The sequence below is a fragment of the Solanum lycopersicum genome, chromosome 7 (assembly GCF_036512215.1).
Source record: "Solanum lycopersicum chromosome 7, SLM_r2.1".
Classification (NCBI taxonomy): domain Eukaryota; kingdom Viridiplantae; phylum Streptophyta; class Magnoliopsida; order Solanales; family Solanaceae; genus Solanum; species Solanum lycopersicum.
Genome location: NC_090806.1, coordinates 1,918,660 through 1,936,983, shown reverse-complemented (window position 1 = coordinate 1,936,983; position 18,324 = coordinate 1,918,660). Strand labels below are relative to the sequence as shown.

Genomic DNA, 18,324 nt, shown 5'->3' with positions numbered 1-18,324 from the left:
TTCTTCTTTTTTTTACTAACTTCGAGTTCGATAATAGTAGTTTCTTCCTCTCGTATAACAATTCGAGAACTCAAAGTAGGACGTAATAAGTACTAGATAGCATTAACTTCTATACACTATATAATTCTCTGATAAAAAGTATACATCAGTCAGTAAAAGTCAAAATTTTTATTAAAGCTCGATTATGAAATATCTGATTATATATAACTATGAAATTGACATCAAACCACTCATCTTTACTCTGCTAATAACTCAAAGAAGGGTCATGTGGGGATAAAGAGAAAAATAATTAATTGAATGTGAAGCAATTGCAAACAACCATAAAGCAAAACAAAATAATAGGAAGATGCCTTTAATTACACATGTTGGTGAAACATAACATATCAACAACATTGCTTTTTTCTTCTTCTTTTTTTTTTGGTCACAATCCAAATGCAGCCTTATCCACCTATGCTTTAACTTCACATGCTTAAAAATAAAAAATAAAAAAGTTAAAAAATATATTTATTTATAAAAAAAAAAAACTCCTTTCTCCATTCATCCCAACATTCTTTCACTTTTTTTCTTCCATTTAAAATGGAGTTATGAATAGTGTTTGGGAAAATATAACGATAAATAATAGTATCTCTCTTAATTTATGTGATATTATCTTAACATGAGAAATAAATGATTAATTATTTGTTTTTAAAACATCAAAAAATTTCTTTGAAATGCATATCTTTTCTTGAATTCTTCATTTTGATGCAATTCATGAATTGGATAATGAAAACATGATGTTTCATGTGTAGGTTAGTTACAATATTAATAATATAAACAATTTATCAAATACTACACATGGAATTTTAATATGATGGTAAAAATAATATTTATACTACATCATTGAAGTTAAAACTCTTATAAGAAACATGAGATGATTGAGAATTTTAGAAAATATGCCATGAGTTTTAAATATAAGATATTATAATTTAATTTATTAATAATTATAATCATGCATAATAATAATTAAGCCATGTAGGAGCCAATAATGCACAAATTCATGGACTACTTTTCACCCTAAACATTATCATTTGCCCCCCAATGCAATTGTTTTTCACCCTAAAATTCATCATTATTATAACTTTTTTTTGTTTAACCATTAGGGTAAAAATTCCTTATGTAAACTACGGTTATTTTCATATGGTGACTCAATTAATAGTGCAGATATGATATAGTGATTTCGTAAATAATGGTGAAGTTATTTCTAGAGTAAAACAAAAACTCATATTGTGCATGTATAATGCTAAAATTATATCGCATAAACTAACTTGAGAGTCTTGAAAAAAAGATATAGAATCAATATCAAAATTAAATAGTGAAAATTAGTCATTACTATATGCATTATGTCTTTTTGAAGTACATTTTGATTTGACATAAAATTTAAGAAAATAATTTAACTTTTTACGTTTTATATATATAATATAATAAAATATCCTTTAATTTTATAATCTCAAAACATAGCATGTAAAGAAAATTTAATTTTTTTAAAAATATTTTTTTAAAACATTTTTAAGTAGGAAAAAGTACAAAAGGGCATGGCATGTGAGGAGGTAGACTTTAGTTTAGTCTTGGTTAAAGAGAGAGTCAGAGAGATCCAATTTTGACATAAAAGTGAGTGTCTAAATTTACCAAAGCATCTCATATTACCTACTAATCATTACTCCCCACATTACATTTTATTTTATTTTTACCCTTTTCCAAATTATTCTTTAATAAAAAAAGGAATTTACTCTAATATGATCAATGGAAAAAAATTATATTAAAATCAGTAAGTAAAACAGATCTTTATAGAGTAATTTCTACCACTTAGACGTAATTGGTCATACGAGATCATTTTCTCATACTAAAGAGTTATATATTAAGTTAGTTTAAAGTCTTTTTTTTTTAAAAAAAAAAGTTATTTTCAATTGATATTATATTTTTTTATTTGAATCCTATTAAATTTAACTTTACATCGAGGAGTTTCATATTAAAGATAAAACACTTTCGGAAGGCTGATGAATTATCCTTATTACTTATAAATGTTAGTAGTTTTTAAATGCTTGTTAGGTGGTTAAATTTTATACAATACACTAATATTCTTGTGTTTTAAATTTTTGTGAAAAGATTATATATAGTCTTAAATCCTGAAAAATAATTTGTAAAATGATAATTGATGTTAATAGTGACTATAAAAATGAACAAAAAACATAATTATATGCTAAAAAAACATAATTATATGCTAAAAAAACTAGTAGTACTATTAACAAGTTGAATTGAATGGCTTCTTCTTGATGTTGTGACAAATTTTGATATACAACACTTATTTATGAAACAACAAAATAAGTAAAAGAGAAAGAAAATAAAGATAAATGAAATCACCAAATAAAAGAAGATCCAAAAGAAAGGCAAAAATGAATAGAAACTCTTCTCTTCTCTCTCTTTCTGGTATTATGGGATCCCAATGTACTAATTCATAACTTTCATCACACCCCTCTTCATCTTTTGAGCTACATTAATACATAACCCCACCCCCCCACCCCCCACCACACACACACACCCCAATAGACACACAAAAAATGGAAGTTGTTAGCAAGAAAAGGGGAAAAAATTCAAGAAATGGTGTTGTTGTGGCAAGTTGTGTGTGGGAAAATAGAATGAGATTTGATGAATTCAAAGGTGGAATGAATGTGTATAGTGAAAAAGAAGAAACCCCACAAGTTGAAAATGATGAGATGAAAACAAATGAAGTTGAAGAAGAAAAAAAGTTGGAAATGGGGTCAAAAACTAATCTTGGTGTTGGTTGTTTTGTTATGAGTGGAAAGAGAAAAAATTGGAAATCTGAGAGTAATTTTGAAGGGAACCCAATTGAGATATCAACAAAAAGATCTCAACTTTGTAAAGAATTGAGTGTTAGTGCAATGAAGAAAAGTCCAATTCAGAGCAAGAAGAAAAGGGAAGGAAATGAGAAAATGTGTGAGTTAAAGAAGGTGAAAAATGTGTCTCCTAATGGGAATTTGAGGAATTCACTTCAACCAATGAAAGCAAAATCAGAGAAATGTCAAGAGATTGTTCTAATTGAGGAAAATAAGGTTGTTGGTGTTTCAAAAAGGAATCTTGAAAGGGTATTTAGTGGATCAAGTGATGGAAATGAAGAAAATAAAGTTGTTGTTGATGAGTCAAAAATGAATCTTGAAAGGGTATTTGTTGAATCAAGTGATGGAAATGAAGAAAATAAGGTTGTTGATGTTTGTGATGAGTCAAAAAGGAATCTTGAAAGGGTATTTAGTGAATCAAGTGATGAAAATGAGGTTGTTGTTAATGAGTCAAAGAAGAATCTTGAAATGGTATTTGTTGAATCAAGTGATGAAAATGAGGTTGTTGATGTTCTTGATGAGTCAAAGAAGAATCTTGAAATGGTATTTGTTGAAGAAAATAAGGTTGTTGATGTTCTTGATGAGTCAATGAAGAATCTTGAAATGGTATTTGTTGAATCAAGTGATGAAAATGAAGAAAATAAGGTTGTTGATGAGTTAAAGAAGAATGTTAATGGTAATGAGTGGAATCAAATTCAACTAAGGAAAGTGAAATCAGAGGCAAATAAGGCACAAAATATGGATGGAAAAAATTGTGATTTAAGGAAAGTGAAATCTATGTGTCTTAATGGGAACTTGAAGAATTCACTTCAAGTTGTGAAAACAAAAACAGAGAAATGTAACAAGAGTTTTGAGAAAAATAAGGTTCTTGAGGAAAATTGTGAAGAAAAATTGAATCTTGAAAATGAAAATTTCAAGATTTTGGAAGAAGAAGTTGAAAAGGAAAATAGTTTAGCAAAAGAGATTAAAACTAAAAAGATTGTAATTGTTGAAGAGAAAAAAGTTCATACAAGTAACAATGAGAAAAAACAAATGTCCATTTCTCCAATTATCAAGAAACAGTCTATTCCTTCATTTTCAGGCCAATCAAGAACTCTTCATCATCATTCAAATCCATCAAGAACTAAACCAGGCAAATCCATTTTCTTGAATGCTTCTTTTTTCTGTTTTGTTTATCGTTCGATGTCTGGTATTCATGTGTTGCTCGTACTTTTTGAAAATATCGATGGGGGCGTGTCAGATTCCTCACAAGTAATGCATTGTTGGAAAATCTGACACGGATATAACAATATGTTTGGAGAGTCTGAACAACATAATGAGTATCTTAATTAGATTTGGATAACAAAGACAACTTTATATCGAGAGCTCGATTGATTCCCTAACAATCTTATGCTGCATTTTCAGTTCCAGTATCAGATGAATATCAGAGAAATATTCCAAGACAACATAGCAAACTAGCAAGCTTGGGTAATTTTCTTGTCCTTTAGAATTCAATGTCAAAAAAACGTAACTGGTAAAATCACTGTCACGTGAATTAAGTTATGAAAATAGCTTCTTGCAGAAATGCATGATAAAATTACATATAATATGTTATTGTGATTCATACAATATAACGAGAGCTTTAGTATAACGAACTGTCCTTTCTAAATTCAATATCATTCTACAAATGTTGATTCTAATTTTCTCTTCTTTTTTTTGGTTTTGTAATTTTTTGATTTTCAGTTGATTTGGTCATGTGGACAGATACATCAAAATCAGCATTAATCTTTGGAATTGGAACATTTTTCATTATTTCCTCTTCATATACTAAAGATCTCAATATCAGGTAATATGATAATTACACTTGGTAAAAAAATATTTCTTTATTGATTCTTGAAATAGCAATAACAATAACAATAATAATAATATTAATAATAATAATAATAATAATAATAATAATAATACTAATACTAATAATGTCAAAAGTAAAATTAATGATTTTTTTTCTTTTTTTTTACAGCTTCATTTCTGTGATTTCCTATTTGGGGCTGGTTTACCTTGCTACGATATTTCTATTTAGATCCCTTAGGTAAAAAAATTCAGTCTCAGTTTACGTGATATATTTTTCATCATTCAATTTATCACGCAACGAAAGAGATATTAACTTTACTGTTATGATATGTAAAACGATTATTTTTTTTTTGATCTATTTTTTTTTAGGGGTGCAAATGATATAGGTGAATCAAGTGAATATGTATTAGGGGAAGAAGAAGCAATGTGGATATTGAAATTAATATTGCCTTATATAAATGAATTTCTCATGAAAATTAGAGCTCTTTTTTCTGGGGATCCTGCTACTACAATGAAGGTAAAAAAAAACAAATTCATTTTTGTATTTTATTTATTTTTAAATATTAAATAATTGACATTTAATATTTTTTAAATATTCAATAGAAAGTTGACAAAATTTTGCCTCTACAGATGGCAGTTCTACTGTTTATTTTTGCAAGATGTGGCAGTTCCATAACTATTTGGAAGATGTCAAAATTGGGTGAGTTTTTTTTTTTTTTTGGGAAGAATTAAAAATAAATAAATAAAAAAGAGAAATGAACTTTTTAAATATTTTTTGGGTATTAGCAAAAAGAGTTTTAAGAGGTAATTATTAAACACCATTCGTCGAAAAATTTATAAAGTTAACATTTTAAAAATTTGTGAATTATTTAATGAAATTTCTAATTTCGTCGGTCCATTTTTTGTAATTCTTCCTACTAATGTTCTTGATTTTTTTTTCCTACTTTGATATCTTTGTTAATAAGCTTAGATATACCAAAAAAAAAACATATTTCATGAAATGAACTTTTTAAATGGGTGATTTTATTTAATTAGAAAACTATGAGCTAATGTCTATAAGAAGCAATATCTTTATACGAAAATAACATTTATTTATATTTTTTTTTATATATTTCATTTATGAGATTACACCAAATTTGTATTATTATTTTTTATTTGGTATATATTTTTAAGGAAAAGAAAGTACATATTTTTTCAGTAAATCAAGCAGAAACAAATAACTGAAACATTCTATTTTCACCTTTTTTTCACTTAACATAATTGTTGCTGACACTTTATTTTTGTCTGTTTTTATAGGTTTTTTTGGAGTTTTCATAGTACCAAAAGTCTGTTCTTCTTATTCCACACAGTTAACTGCCTATGGTAAAATTTATATTCACCATGCTCTTTTTATTTTATTTCTTTTTTAGCATATTTTTTTTTACCGATATCTACTTTGAAACTCGATTAAATTTAGGTATATATTGAAAATTCTATATTAAATGGTAAAATGGTTTAACAAAAAAGTTACTTGTTATAATGGATTAAAATACATTATGTCTCTCTTAATTTCTTTATACGATATTATTTTGTATGTAAATTTATTTTAGGATTTGAATAAATTTAAAATAGTGCTGAAAAGTTTTGCTTCATTTATCATTAAATTTCATGATTTGAATATAAAACTTTTGATTTAGAATCGAGCGATATTTAATATTTCGTCGTAACTTTTTTTTTTTTAAAAGTATGTATCTCTAAAGACAGTTTTTAAAATGTAGACATAATAGTAGAAATTAAGATTTAACAAATATTTATTTATAATAATCATAATTTTTTTACCAATTTTTTTTTTAATTCTTAATATATATTTAATAAATTGTAGTAGACATCTTTGGATGAACTATATAACGTCTATTTTTATGAATTAAATGTCAACTAAATGGTTGTTATAAATGGGGTCACGATAATATTATTTTTGTTGCATTAATGAATGCAAATAAATAAATATATTTTTTTATTTTCATACACAAAAGTGGTCCATTTCAATCTTTATATACTATTACCCTCAACATTTTTAGTATTCTCAATTCTCATTGAAAATATTTACACTTTAAGGTAAGTCAATTTTCATGATTTTGAATACGAAAATTTTGATTAACGACGTTGAAATACTTATCACCATATCGTAATATCGTTTGATGATTTTAATATGAAAGGTACATTTTGGATTAGACGTTTTCGAGATGCTTGGGAAAGTTGTACTCACAAGAAAGCAGTTGCATTTGCAATATTCACACTTATATGGAATTTATCTTCAATTTCTGCTAGAATTTGGGCAGGTAAATTCACTTATTTTTAATTTATCTAGAAAATATTTTTGTTCGTATCAAAATATCGGATTATAATTTATTTTTTTTTTTGCAGTTTTTATGTTATATGTGGGATTTAGGTATTACCAACAAAAAATGATGAAAGAAGGATGGATAGATGAAGAAGAAATTACAAAATCAGAGGATTATTGGCAAGAAAGACAAAAGAGAATTGAGAGAAAAAAGCAAAAGAAAACAATTTAAAAAGGAAAAAAAAAAGAGAGAGTTAATTAATATTTTAAAGATAGAATTACAAATCTTAATTTCTTATTATTGTGTATATAGTTGTTTGTCTTGGTAAATAAAATTGTTGGAGTTTTGTGGCTTTTATTGCCTAATAAAATCTTTTATAATTCATTTTCATGTGTAATGTTGTTATATTGATCATTTTTAGGTTTTGAGTATTCCATTGTGTAGAAATTTGTCAAAATATGGTAAAGAAATTCAAATCATATATTATTATGTGGGGAGTTTTCATGAGGAAATATTTTGATTTGAATTTGAATTTAATTGGGACCAGGGTCGACATATATTTATCAGATATGTAAGAAAAAAATTATGTTAAATTAAATACCTTTTTGAATTTCGTCCAAACAAATAATTTACCTTTTGTCTATCTTTTTAATTTCTTTTCTTTTTTAAAAACAAGGTTTAGTTATATATTGAATTGAGTTTTCCATTTTCTTTTTTAAAGATGAATTTCAAATGCATTTTTTTTCATACTCAATTTTTTCAATTTGTTATTTTCAAGTTTAACACATGCTCAACTACAATTTGATTTCCACATGGAAATCAAGATTGAGTAATAGTATCCACTTTGATATTTATAATAGGAAACTTTCGTATATAGTCACTTAAAAATAGCCTAATTACTCTTTATAACTATAATTTGATAATTACAATTCGTAGCTACGTGTTCTATGGAGGAGAGAGGCGAGCAAGAACGAGAGATAGAGAGAGGAGAGTGGCGAGCAAGACTGGGAGAGAGAGGAGAGAGGAGAGAGAGAGAGAGAGGGAAAGAGTGGGAGAAAGGTAAATTGAATATGTATATCAGTTAGATAATTATATATTATACATATGTATTTGTATATATGGAAAGCGAGATTGGGAGAGAGATAAGAGATACGATCAAGATTGGGAGAGGGAGGATAGAGATGATCGAGATTGGGAGAGGGAGGAGAGAGGCGAGCGAGGGGGTCAGAGAGGTGAATTTTGTATGTATATAATTGTATATTATTCATATACATAAGACAAGTGAAATTGGGAGAGGAGGAGAGAGGCGAGTGAGAGAGCGGGAGAGAGGTGAATTGTATATATATATATATATATATATATATATATATATATATATATATATGTTAAATAATTGTATATTTTACATATGTATTTATATAATCTAGCGAATTATAAATATACAAACGTGACTAATTATACAAACTCGAAGTCAATCAACGTAATTAATATATAATATTAGTCGCGAATGATAATTATAACAAACTATAACTATAATGAATAATCAAATAGTATAAGTTTATTTTCTTTCGAAATGTAATCTATTAAAATTGACTTTAAATCTAAATTAAAAAATTGGGCCACATAAAGCCCGAAAGGTTATTCAAAATACCCATTGGATCTTGAAGAGATGAAAAAAATAAAAATGTGGGTAACTGCATACTGGAAAGCAGACGCAAAAAAAAAAAAGGGCAACTGCCATTGTAATTCATCTTGCTCCGATACAAAATTTAGGGTTTTGAGCACACCGAGATTTGGAAGCTGAAGCTTCTTCAACTGATTAGCTTCGAGTTTGCTTCAGGTTAATGCGTTATCCTTTTTTTTTTTTTTCTTTTTCCCAGTGGATTTTGCTGAAATTTGATCGATTCTTCGATTAGGATGTTTCTAATAGCATTACTGCATCAATAAGTCGAAGAAAATTTGTTGATTTGAGTTGTTGTTGTTGTGTATAGTTATTGTTCTGTTAGAAAGCTATTGCATCAATCAGCAACAACAGAGTCCATTTGATCTCTTACGCCTACTATATGGTAAGTTCTTCTAATTAATCTGGAGTTTTACTAATTAGATTAACACTTTTAGCTTTACTAAATAGTAACTGAATCTTTTAATTGACGAGAAACTCATTCTATTAAAAAAATTATTGGTAGCTTTTGTTTGAGTGGATTTTCAGAACACTGGGGGATTTAAAGGGTGGAAAAGTATCTATCTCAAAAGTCAAGATTATTGATCTGGTGTATCTTTGTGTTTCCTTTAGTATCTTATTGCAGCATATGCTTGGGGAAAATGGTATTAATTTGCGAAATTTGCTTAGTATTGCTGATTGACACTTTTAGGTGCTCTCCCGTATTGTGTGATGAATACAATTTATGTTATATCCCTATTGGTAGATTAGTCATATCCCACAGCTTTTGTGTTTTAGCCTTCTCTTTGTTGTTGCTGATCAATACTTTTTATACGCATATTGTCGCCTGCTGATTTATCTACCATGTATAACAAAATAATTTAAGTTTTTTTTATGTTGGGCTCTATCCCCACTAGTTTGTTAATAGTGAATTTGAAAATGGTGAATTTTAAATTTGTGCACGCCCCACACCTGCTTCGAAGTTACTGAACCCAAACCCACACAAAATTAAACCCACCTCGTTGCCATAGTAGCAGCGGATCACACTCTTATTAACTGTCTGAAATCAAAACATATAGTGGTGCTTAGGTTTACTAATTTTTTCACTATGAAATCTTTACACATAGATATATGATTGGCCATTCATATCTATAGTAAAATTTTCAGATTGAGTTAGTTACTTAGTTATAGAATATTTGGTCAAATTGACTTGTTGGTTATTGTTTGTGTTTTTTGAACTAGTAGTAAAGTAGCTGTTAGTGTATCTTATGATGTATTAGCATAATACTAACATAATTCATGGTTGACATGCCAGATGAGTCTGATGGCAGATTCTCCCGTCCACTCATCAAGCAGCGATGATTTTGCAGCATTTCTCGATGCAGAGTTGGACTCTGCTTCTGATGTATCACCTGAGCTAGACGAAGTAGAAAATGGAGAAGCAGAGGTAGAGGTAGAGTTGGAAGATGAGAAAGGGAAAGATGAAGACAACGACACTGGTGATGGTGATGATGGCAACATAGATTCGAGAAGGTATTATAAGATTCTCTATGAATGCTGGATTTGTTAGTTCATCTAAACTAATATTTTGAGTTAGAAATGCAAAAGAGTGCAGATAGAAGGAAGGAATTAAAGACGGGTTGTACTAATTGTCACCAACTATCGTTAGTTCTTCTGAATTTGGAAAATTCTTCTATAGCCAAATTTACTACTTACTTTTTGAAGTTTAACATTGCAATTGAATGTTTCTGTTTACACTACCCGCTCCATTTCCTCATTGATCGCATACTGATATCACAGGTCAAAGAAGCGTAAAATTGAGTTGATTGAAGCTGCAGTTGATCCACAGAGTTTAGTGTCTCGTGGAGAATCAGCAGAAACTTCAGGTGAGGCTGTAGAACAGTGATTCAATCTTCTGTCAAGTTGTTAAGCATTTTATGTCCTTGTAAAAAGAAAAGTTTTAAAAGCATTTTATCAAGACCGATGTTTAGGTGTTGTTATAGAGATATGATAACACCATACAATAGTGTTTATGGGTTCTTTGACTGTTTCCTTTACAGTCTCATCGATGCACTTCCTGCTCCCCTCCCTCTTTTACATCTTTAAGTACTTGTCTGGATATGTATGATAAATCTGACATGGCCCCATGTGCAGGAGCATCTTTGGCGCTGGATGTATGCACTCATCCCGGTGTCATGGGAGGGATGTGTATACGGTGTGGGCAGAAGGTGGAAGATGAATCTGGTGTTGCTTTTGGATACATACACAAGGTTATTCTCCATGATTCAGTATTCACTAAAATACACTTGTATATACATATATTCTTTTCTGGTGGTTGGGTGGGGAAATGTTGAGAGCTATGCCTCGGACTCTTCCAAAATGCCGCCAATGCCTGTCAGACCCTCGAGAAGTAGTGCTTTTTGGGATGATCAGACATGGGCGGCAACATTTTTGGAGAGGCTAAGCAACATAGGTTGAGAGGAACCGGGAGGAACTATATGACGTGCTGGGAACAGCTATATCTATTAAACTTTGTACACCTATTCACTGGATTCTATCCATAATTTTGCAGAATTTGAGGCTTGCAGATGATGAAGTTGCTAGATTACGTGACAAGGACCTGAAGAATTTACTACGGCACAAAAAGCTGATCTTGGTTCTAGATTTAGACCACACACTTTTGAACTCAACTAGACTTGCAGATATTTCTGCAGAGGAATCATATTTGAAGGACCAACGAGAAGTACTGCCTGGTATGCTACTCTTACTGGTTATATGCTGTTGGCTTTATATTTTGGGGCTTATATCTTGCTCCTGAAAATGGTGAAAATCTGTTTTACTTGCACATGGAAGCTAGAGAAGCCAGAATAAGGAAATGCCGCCCAACAAGTTCTATGTACTGCCTGGGGCTCTTCGCCGTGGCTTGAGATCTTCTGGAGATATTGGAAGGTGGAGCAATTGCCTGTGGTGAGGTGAAGTACTAGGATCTCTTCGATGTACGAATGGGATATTGTGATATATGTTACGCGATAAGTTAATGAATTAGATAGGGAAGGATCCTATAAAAGATATATGAGGAAACATAAACAAGATAGTTAGGAATAGTACATGAAGAATAAGACTGTCTCATCGGGTTAGTTTAAACTTTAGTTGTCCCTCTAATCATTACTGCACTGATTTATGTCACCTACTCAATCTACTACTTGCCTCTTATTCCCTTAATTAGATTTCCAGGGTTTGAAGGGGATCCGAGTTTGATAGCAAGTATGCATCACTGTTACTACATTATTCTTTGATTCATTTGAATAATGCCAGAGCAGATGTGATTTTAAAAAAAAGGAAGGCCAATGAAGAAATTAGGTCATGTGGTTTATATATATGATTGAAGATCTATTTGGTTTAGGGAAGGGTCTACTGTGTAAGTTTAAATGGATGGCGTTGGCCATGGGTTTAAGTCTGTTTGTCGAAGGAAGTTGGAAGTGGCAACATCTGGACCTTAATGTTCTTTTGTGTTTGTTCTTTCTTTTTTGAGTCGAAACTAAAGACAATAAAAAGTGGACCTTACTTTCCACTTGTCAAGTTTTTGTAGGTCTTAATTGTAATTTTCTTTTATATTTTTGTGTGTTTTGAGATTTTCATGCATTTTACACGGGTAAAATAGTCAGTTAAGGGATATTATTTCCTCTTTGAACCAAAATTATGGGGGTAAGAGGTTGCCCACAAGTTGAGGTGTGTCAATGGATTTTATTGAACAAGATTGGGAGGCAACTTGTATTTTCCCAAAAAGGACTTGGGAGGTAGTAGGTCCACCGTGGAATTAGTTGAGGTGTGCGCAAGCTGATCGAACAACATAGTTATTAAAAAAAGGATTTCCTTAAAAGGATCTATGGCATTTTTCTCTGGTGGAGAAAATTCAGCTCTAATATGTGAGACTATTTATGTAATTTCCAGAAAAATTGGAGTTCTAATTGCAGTTGGTCATTGTTGATCCTTCCATGAGGAAGATACTTGTGAACAGTGGATAAACGTTTTAGTAATTATTGGTCAACAAAATGCTTAATGTTATCTTAGAGAATCAGAATTTGAGTTGCCTACTAAATTGATGTAGCACCTTAATGGGAAGAAGGGTGAAAAGGCTGGAGAAAGAATGAAAAAAATGAGAAAGAGAGGAATAAGAGATAATAGAGATAGATTAAGACAGAAATAGAGAGAAGAATAAGAGTAAGTAGACAGTCATTTATGTTGGTTGGTACCGTTGTGTAAGAACAGGTGAAGGTGTAGGTGACTTCTCCTTTATCATGGGGTTACTTCGAGGTTATGGTGAGAATTTTGAGATTGTTTGGGATCTGTTAAGTTGATGCCACACAAGGTTAAAAGGTTAATGTTCAACTAGTGTTGCGGGAGGAGGAGATTGGAGAGGGCGCAAGAATTAGGTGTTCCCCACTTGCACTTATGTTGGTTTTTGGAGAGAAATAAAGAAGTGAGAATGTGAGGGGGATAGAGAGGTGTAAAACCGGAAAAGAGGGAGGGATATTAATGCCTAATCAACTCACAATCATTGCTCATGCCTATCAAACAGTAAATTAGTACATGAGTCATATTTATAGAAGATCGGATCAAATATAACATAGTTTTATCTTTATCGTCCTTTTTCCAATAAAAGAGGTCATCTTTATTGCTCCTTAAATTAAAAATATAAAGTATGATAGATAAAGATAAAGTATGCAAGCATCCTCATGGTCTGAATGATGTGGCTGGGGCCTTACTCTTAGCCTTCTTAGACCTTTCTTCTTTGTTTAGCTCAATCTGTTTGTCATATCTAAATCTCTCCTCTCGTTTATTGTTTTAATACATTGACCTTGTATCTTTGAAGAAAAATGCTGTCCAACAAGTTATATGTACTGCCTAGGGCTCTTTGCCGTGGCTTGAAATCTGTTGGAGATATTGGTACAGGAGAGCAATTGGAAGTGGTGAAGTGAAGTACTAGGATCTCTTCGATGTTTGAATGGGATATTGTGGTATATGTTACGCGACTACTAAGTTAATGAATTAGATAGGGAAGGAATCCATAGAAAATATACGAGGTAACGTAAACTAGATTGTAATAGTAAATGAAGAATAAGACTGTCGTTGATGATTGGAGTTAGTTTAGTTGTCCCTCTAATCATTATGCACTGATTTCTTTCACCTACTCTATCAGCTACTAGCCTCTTATCCCCTTAATTTGATCTCCAGGGTTTGAAGGGGATCCAAGTCTGATAGCAAGTATGTGTCACCATTGCTACATTATTCTTTAATTCATTCGAATAATGCCCGAGCAGATTTGATTAATTAATGTCCCCTTTAGTGGGTTACTATTAGAAAGATTAATATGTTTTTAATGGCTGCTTCAGCGCTCTTGGGTTTACCCCCCTGAAAGATGACCATGAGAAATTAGCTCATGTCGTTGATATCTATGGTTGAGGTGAAGGGTCTACTGTGTAGGGGAGGATGTTCACATGGTTGCCGTTGGCTATGGGTTTAAGTCTATTTGTCGAAGGAAGTGGCAACATCTGAACCTTAATTTTCTTTTGCCTTTGTTCTAATGTCTTTTTTTGAGTCAAAGTTTGCTGAACAATGTTCTTTGTATAGTAGGATATGTTTCTATTGAGTTAATGTTTACTCGTCTTGTAATGATGTGGAATTGTGGATGCCTGGACTAGGTTAAGAATGTTTAGAAGGCACTCTTTGTTAGAAAGTAAAATGCCTATATCATGCGGCGATTGCAAGATATGTGCCCTTTAGTTGAACTTCTGACATCTGGGCAATCTAAATTATACTGTTTGATAATCTGGCCTTTTTACTCTACAGCTTTGTAAGCTCTTCACTTTAATAATTCTTTCTGGTCATCTTTGTTGTTAAGTGCATTCAAGTTATTTTTCTTCTATTAATGCTACTTTATTAGACCTCAGATATGGTTAGGATTTCTTTTGCTTTAAAGTCTTGTTGTTTGTCTGTGATAGTTATTTTGCAGGTCTTTGTTGTGCAGTGTTTTATGATTTTTTCCCAAATTGCTATCTACAGATGCTTTAAGAAGCAACCTTTTCAAATTGGACTGGATACACATGATGACAAAGCTGAGGCCATTTGTCCACACCTTCCTGAAAGAAGCCAGTAGTTTGTTCGAGATGTACATTTATACAATGGGCGAACGTCCTTATGCGTTGGAAATGGCAAAGTTACTTGACCCTGGAGGTATCTACTTCCATTCTAGAGTGATTGCTCAATCAGACTCCACTCGGAGACATCAAAAGGGTCTCGATGTCGTTTTGGGCCAAGAAAGTGCTGTTCTGATCCTTGATGATACTGAAGTGGTAAGTATGTGAACATTTCTTTAGGACTATATGATCTCTCCGACGAGAATGAGAGAATTTATTTAGTGGCAAAGAGAATGCTATCCTACCGAACGCTTATTATTAGTACAAAGGGAGGGAAATTTAGTCTGATTAGATTTAAGTTCCTACCAGCATTCCATGACAGTTTTTGATTTTCCATGTTTGCTATTCTGACAGTTCAGATTTGTGTTGGAGTTTAACTCATCTTCTGCATGGAATTTTTCTGAACCTTATTGTTATTTAAGGCACTTTCTCAGTGTTTGTGTCATGCACTCATGTTCGTAGTTAGATAGATGAGATGAGTTGTTTTGATGGAATTGAACCTTTCTATGTACTGTTTCAGGTATGGGGGAAGCACAGGGAAAATCTTATACTGATGGACAGATATCATTTCTTTACCTCAAGTTGTCGACAATTCGGTTTGAAATGTAAATCACTTTCTGAACAGAAAAGTGATGAAAATGAAGCTGAGGGAGCGCTTGCCTCTATCCTAGAAGTACTGCAAAGGATCCACAGACTATTCTTCGACCCGGTATGTAGGCTATTCTTCCCAAATTAATTTCATAGTCTCTATTTGAGGTGCCTCAATATGGTATACAATTTAATTCAAAGGACACCCACATAATTCTGTAGTTTCTCAATATTTTAAGAAAGGATACTGCATTTGACTGTGACTTTTCTGCTAGAAAAAGTTCATATTTACACAAGTTAATTGCATCTACACTTTTGGACCCACTTCTAGATACAATATGACTTCACTATTGCTTGTGTTAGCGGAGGTGGTTATACTTGCAAATTTTGTTATGTTTAATTGTATTTGTCTTACATTGTTAGGGTTTCCTAATTCTCTTTAATGCTGTTTCTTTCAGGAACGTGGGGACAATATTATGGAGCGGGATGTTAGGCAGGTAAAATTCTCGACAAACAGTTTAATTTATCGATTCTCAAAACACTCTTCTGAATCATTCTTTTCCAAATTTTGTCTAATATCTGTCACTTGTAGTATTCACAGAGTTGATTAAATGAAATTTAGAAGAGTTGCGATAAGACACAGTATTCTGTCTGTGAAAGTGACTCTGACCTAATGTATTTGCTCACCCATGAAAAGAGTGATCAACTTTTGTCCATGAGTACAATAATTTTTGTCTTGTACTTTCTTGAATTACTTAATTTGGAAACAACCTCCGTACCCTCACAAGGTAGCGGTAAGGTTGCGTACAACAACACCTTCCAGATATGTCACTTTTGGGATTTCATTAGGTATGTTGCTGTTGTTGATGATCGATAACTTAATGCATAACGTAATGATTCCCGGAAACCATTATTATGCTGGTCCCGTTGTTTAGAATGTCAATAATTTTTGAGATAATAGAAAATATTATCTTCAAGTGCAATGATCACTTCTCATTGATATACCTGTAATTGAATAGATTTTGATCCTTGTCAAAGAGAGTGCAGCTTTGCTTTATATAGATTAAGAATATATTTATCGGTCATTATTACAGGTGCTGAAAACTGTTCGGAAGGAAATACTGAAGGGCTGTAAAATCGTCTTCACTGGTGTAATTCCCATACAATGCCAACCAGAAAACCACTACTACTGGAAATTGGCTGAGAAATTAGGAGCTACATTCTCCACAGAAGTTGATGAATCGGTGACACATGTGGTCTCCATGAATGACAAGACTGAAAAGTCACGTCAGGCAGTGCGGGAGAAGAAGTTTTTGGTCCATCCAAGATGGATTGAAGCTGCTAACTACTTGTGGCGAAAGCCTCCTGAAGAGAACTTCCCAGTCAGTTCATAACTATTTGCTAACCTAGATTTTGGGTAACTTAATTGTAAATTCTAGTAGAATGCTTACAGGTTTCATTCACCAACAGAAACTATCCGATGAGGAAAAATAGTTCGCGCCCGAGGGAATCAAACCAAACTCTGGCTATAGTCGTTTTCACAGATCTCTTGAATTTTGTCTAGACGTCAACCAAATTCATGTGATTGTGTGGCATTCTGGATACTGATTTTGCTAGTTATATTACAGTGCGTGACTTTCAGATAATTAAACTTGAAAGGAATTGCGCGATTTGCACTTATGATTGGTTCTAGCCATCTCCACCTTAATGAGTTTGGACTATGAAGGAGTTAACCTTACCTCCTCATAGCCTATTTATCTTTTTGAGACGTTAGGAATGGTGGTTGTGAAGGATTAACTTATTTACTCGTGGCAACCTTTTAGCCTCCAAACGATCTATAGCACTTGTATCTTGGTTCAACAACCTATACTACTAGTATCTTAGCTCTCTTTTTGCGAAGCTACTTCTTTTCCTTTCTTTTCTCTATGTAACATACACCGAACTGTCAGTATTGAGACCAGTTCAGAATGTTGATTGAGTGTAGTAACTTTGTATTTATCTCTCGAAAGAGAAGAGAAAAAGATACAACTCAAAGTAGAATATCACCTTGACATTAACTACAATAAAAGAAAATATCCAATTGTTTTACTAAAAGATTGGATAGACGTAAGATAATCACAAGGATAAAGTTGTTAAAAAGAAAAAATAGGAAAAAAGCATTCTAGTTAAGCTTAAGTTGTAATCTCACAAGAAATTAAAATTATTAAAAAATTGATGATAGGCCTATAATATTCGCCACTAAAAGTACTTTTAGTCGCAAAATTAGTCGCTAAAAATATGTTTTAATGGCAATATAGTCGGCCCTAATGCCTGTAATATTCGCCACTAAAATACATTAGTCACTGTAGCATGCAATATTAGGCGCCCTAATACTTATAAAAGTCGTCACTAAAAGTATGTTTTAGGGCAACATTATTTATCAGTTTAAAATCTATATATAAATATAAATGAGGATCATAGAGGAGGTGATGTGGCACCTCTCTATGACCTCCATTTATTTTTTCTTATTTTTCTTCTTTTACTTGATATTTTTTAATTATTTTTTTTTATAAATTTATACCTCTTTAATTATATAAATTATATTCTTAAATTAGTATTAATAATATTCATAACCTTCAAACCTTTCATATTCATAACCTCTTAAACCTTTCATATTCATAACTTCTAATTATTTAATGTGAAAGGTTAATATTAACACTATAAAATTACACTAAAATTGTGTGTTATTTGTAGTCATCTTTGGGTAGAGAATTAGTGGAAGGAATGTTACAATATTTGTAAGCTTTGAGGTGCATTGTTTTTTTAAATATTATTTCATATATTACTTTTAATTAGCA

The 18,324-nt window shown here is 31.5% G+C and overlaps 2 protein-coding genes across 3 annotated transcripts; both read left to right on the top strand.

The window, feature by feature from the left end:
* Nucleotides 1-407: 407 nt before the first annotated feature.
* On the top strand, nucleotides 408-7,426 carry LOC101265346 (reticulon-like protein B21). Of its 2 annotated transcripts, XM_004242536.5 has the most exons (9): nucleotides 408-4,023; nucleotides 4,296-4,358; nucleotides 4,614-4,716; nucleotides 4,891-4,959; nucleotides 5,091-5,238; nucleotides 5,352-5,421; nucleotides 6,018-6,083; nucleotides 6,917-7,039; nucleotides 7,125-7,426. In XM_004242536.5, the coding sequence occupies exons 1-9, from the start codon at nucleotides 2,595-2,597 to the stop codon at nucleotides 7,271-7,273; spliced, it is 2,220 nt and encodes a 739-aa protein (XP_004242584.2). In that variant the 5' UTR covers nucleotides 408-2,594; the 3' UTR covers nucleotides 7,274-7,426. The 2 variants fall into 2 exon arrangements, with proteins under 2 accessions (XP_004242584.2, XP_010323183.2); XM_010324881.4 differs by lacking the exon at nucleotides 4,891-4,959.
* Nucleotides 7,427-8,674: 1,248 nt separating this feature from the next.
* LOC138337219 (RNA polymerase II C-terminal domain phosphatase-like 4) lies at nucleotides 8,675-17,167 on the top strand. The gene is made up of 10 exons (XM_069286887.1): nucleotides 8,675-8,882; nucleotides 9,034-9,108; nucleotides 10,018-10,235; nucleotides 10,503-10,588; nucleotides 10,857-10,972; nucleotides 11,275-11,455; nucleotides 14,766-15,055; nucleotides 15,420-15,608; nucleotides 15,946-15,984; nucleotides 16,582-17,167. The coding sequence occupies exons 2-10, from the start codon at nucleotides 9,106-9,108 to the stop codon at nucleotides 16,879-16,881; spliced, it is 1,422 nt and encodes a 473-aa protein (XP_069142988.1). The 5' UTR covers nucleotides 8,675-8,882; nucleotides 9,034-9,105; the 3' UTR covers nucleotides 16,882-17,167.
* Nucleotides 17,168-18,324: the final 1,157 nt, after the last annotated feature.

What these genes read in the sequence shown, in the direction of transcription:
- LOC101265346 (XM_004242536.5), top strand. Translation starts at nt 2,595, where the DNA reads ATGGAAGTTGTTAGCAAGAAAAGGGGAAAAAATTCAAGAAATGGTGTT. An exon ending in ATCCTGCTACTACAATGAAG is followed by an intron (nt 5,239 to 5,351) that starts GTAAAAAAAAAC and finishes TTGCCTCTACAG; the next exon opens with ATGGCAGTTCTACTGTTTAT. An exon ending in TTCTGCTAGAATTTGGGCAG is followed by an intron (nt 7,040 to 7,124) that starts GTAAATTCACTT and finishes TTTTTTTTGCAG; the next exon opens with TTTTTATGTTATATGTGGGA.
- LOC138337219 (XM_069286887.1), top strand. An exon ending in GGCAACATAGATTCGAGAAG is followed by an intron (nt 10,236 to 10,502) that starts GTATTATAAGAT and finishes CTGATATCACAG; the next exon opens with GTCAAAGAAGCGTAAAATTG. An exon ending in CCAACGAGAAGTACTGCCTG is followed by an intron (nt 11,456 to 14,765) that starts GTATGCTACTCT and finishes TGCTATCTACAG; the next exon opens with ATGCTTTAAGAAGCAACCTT.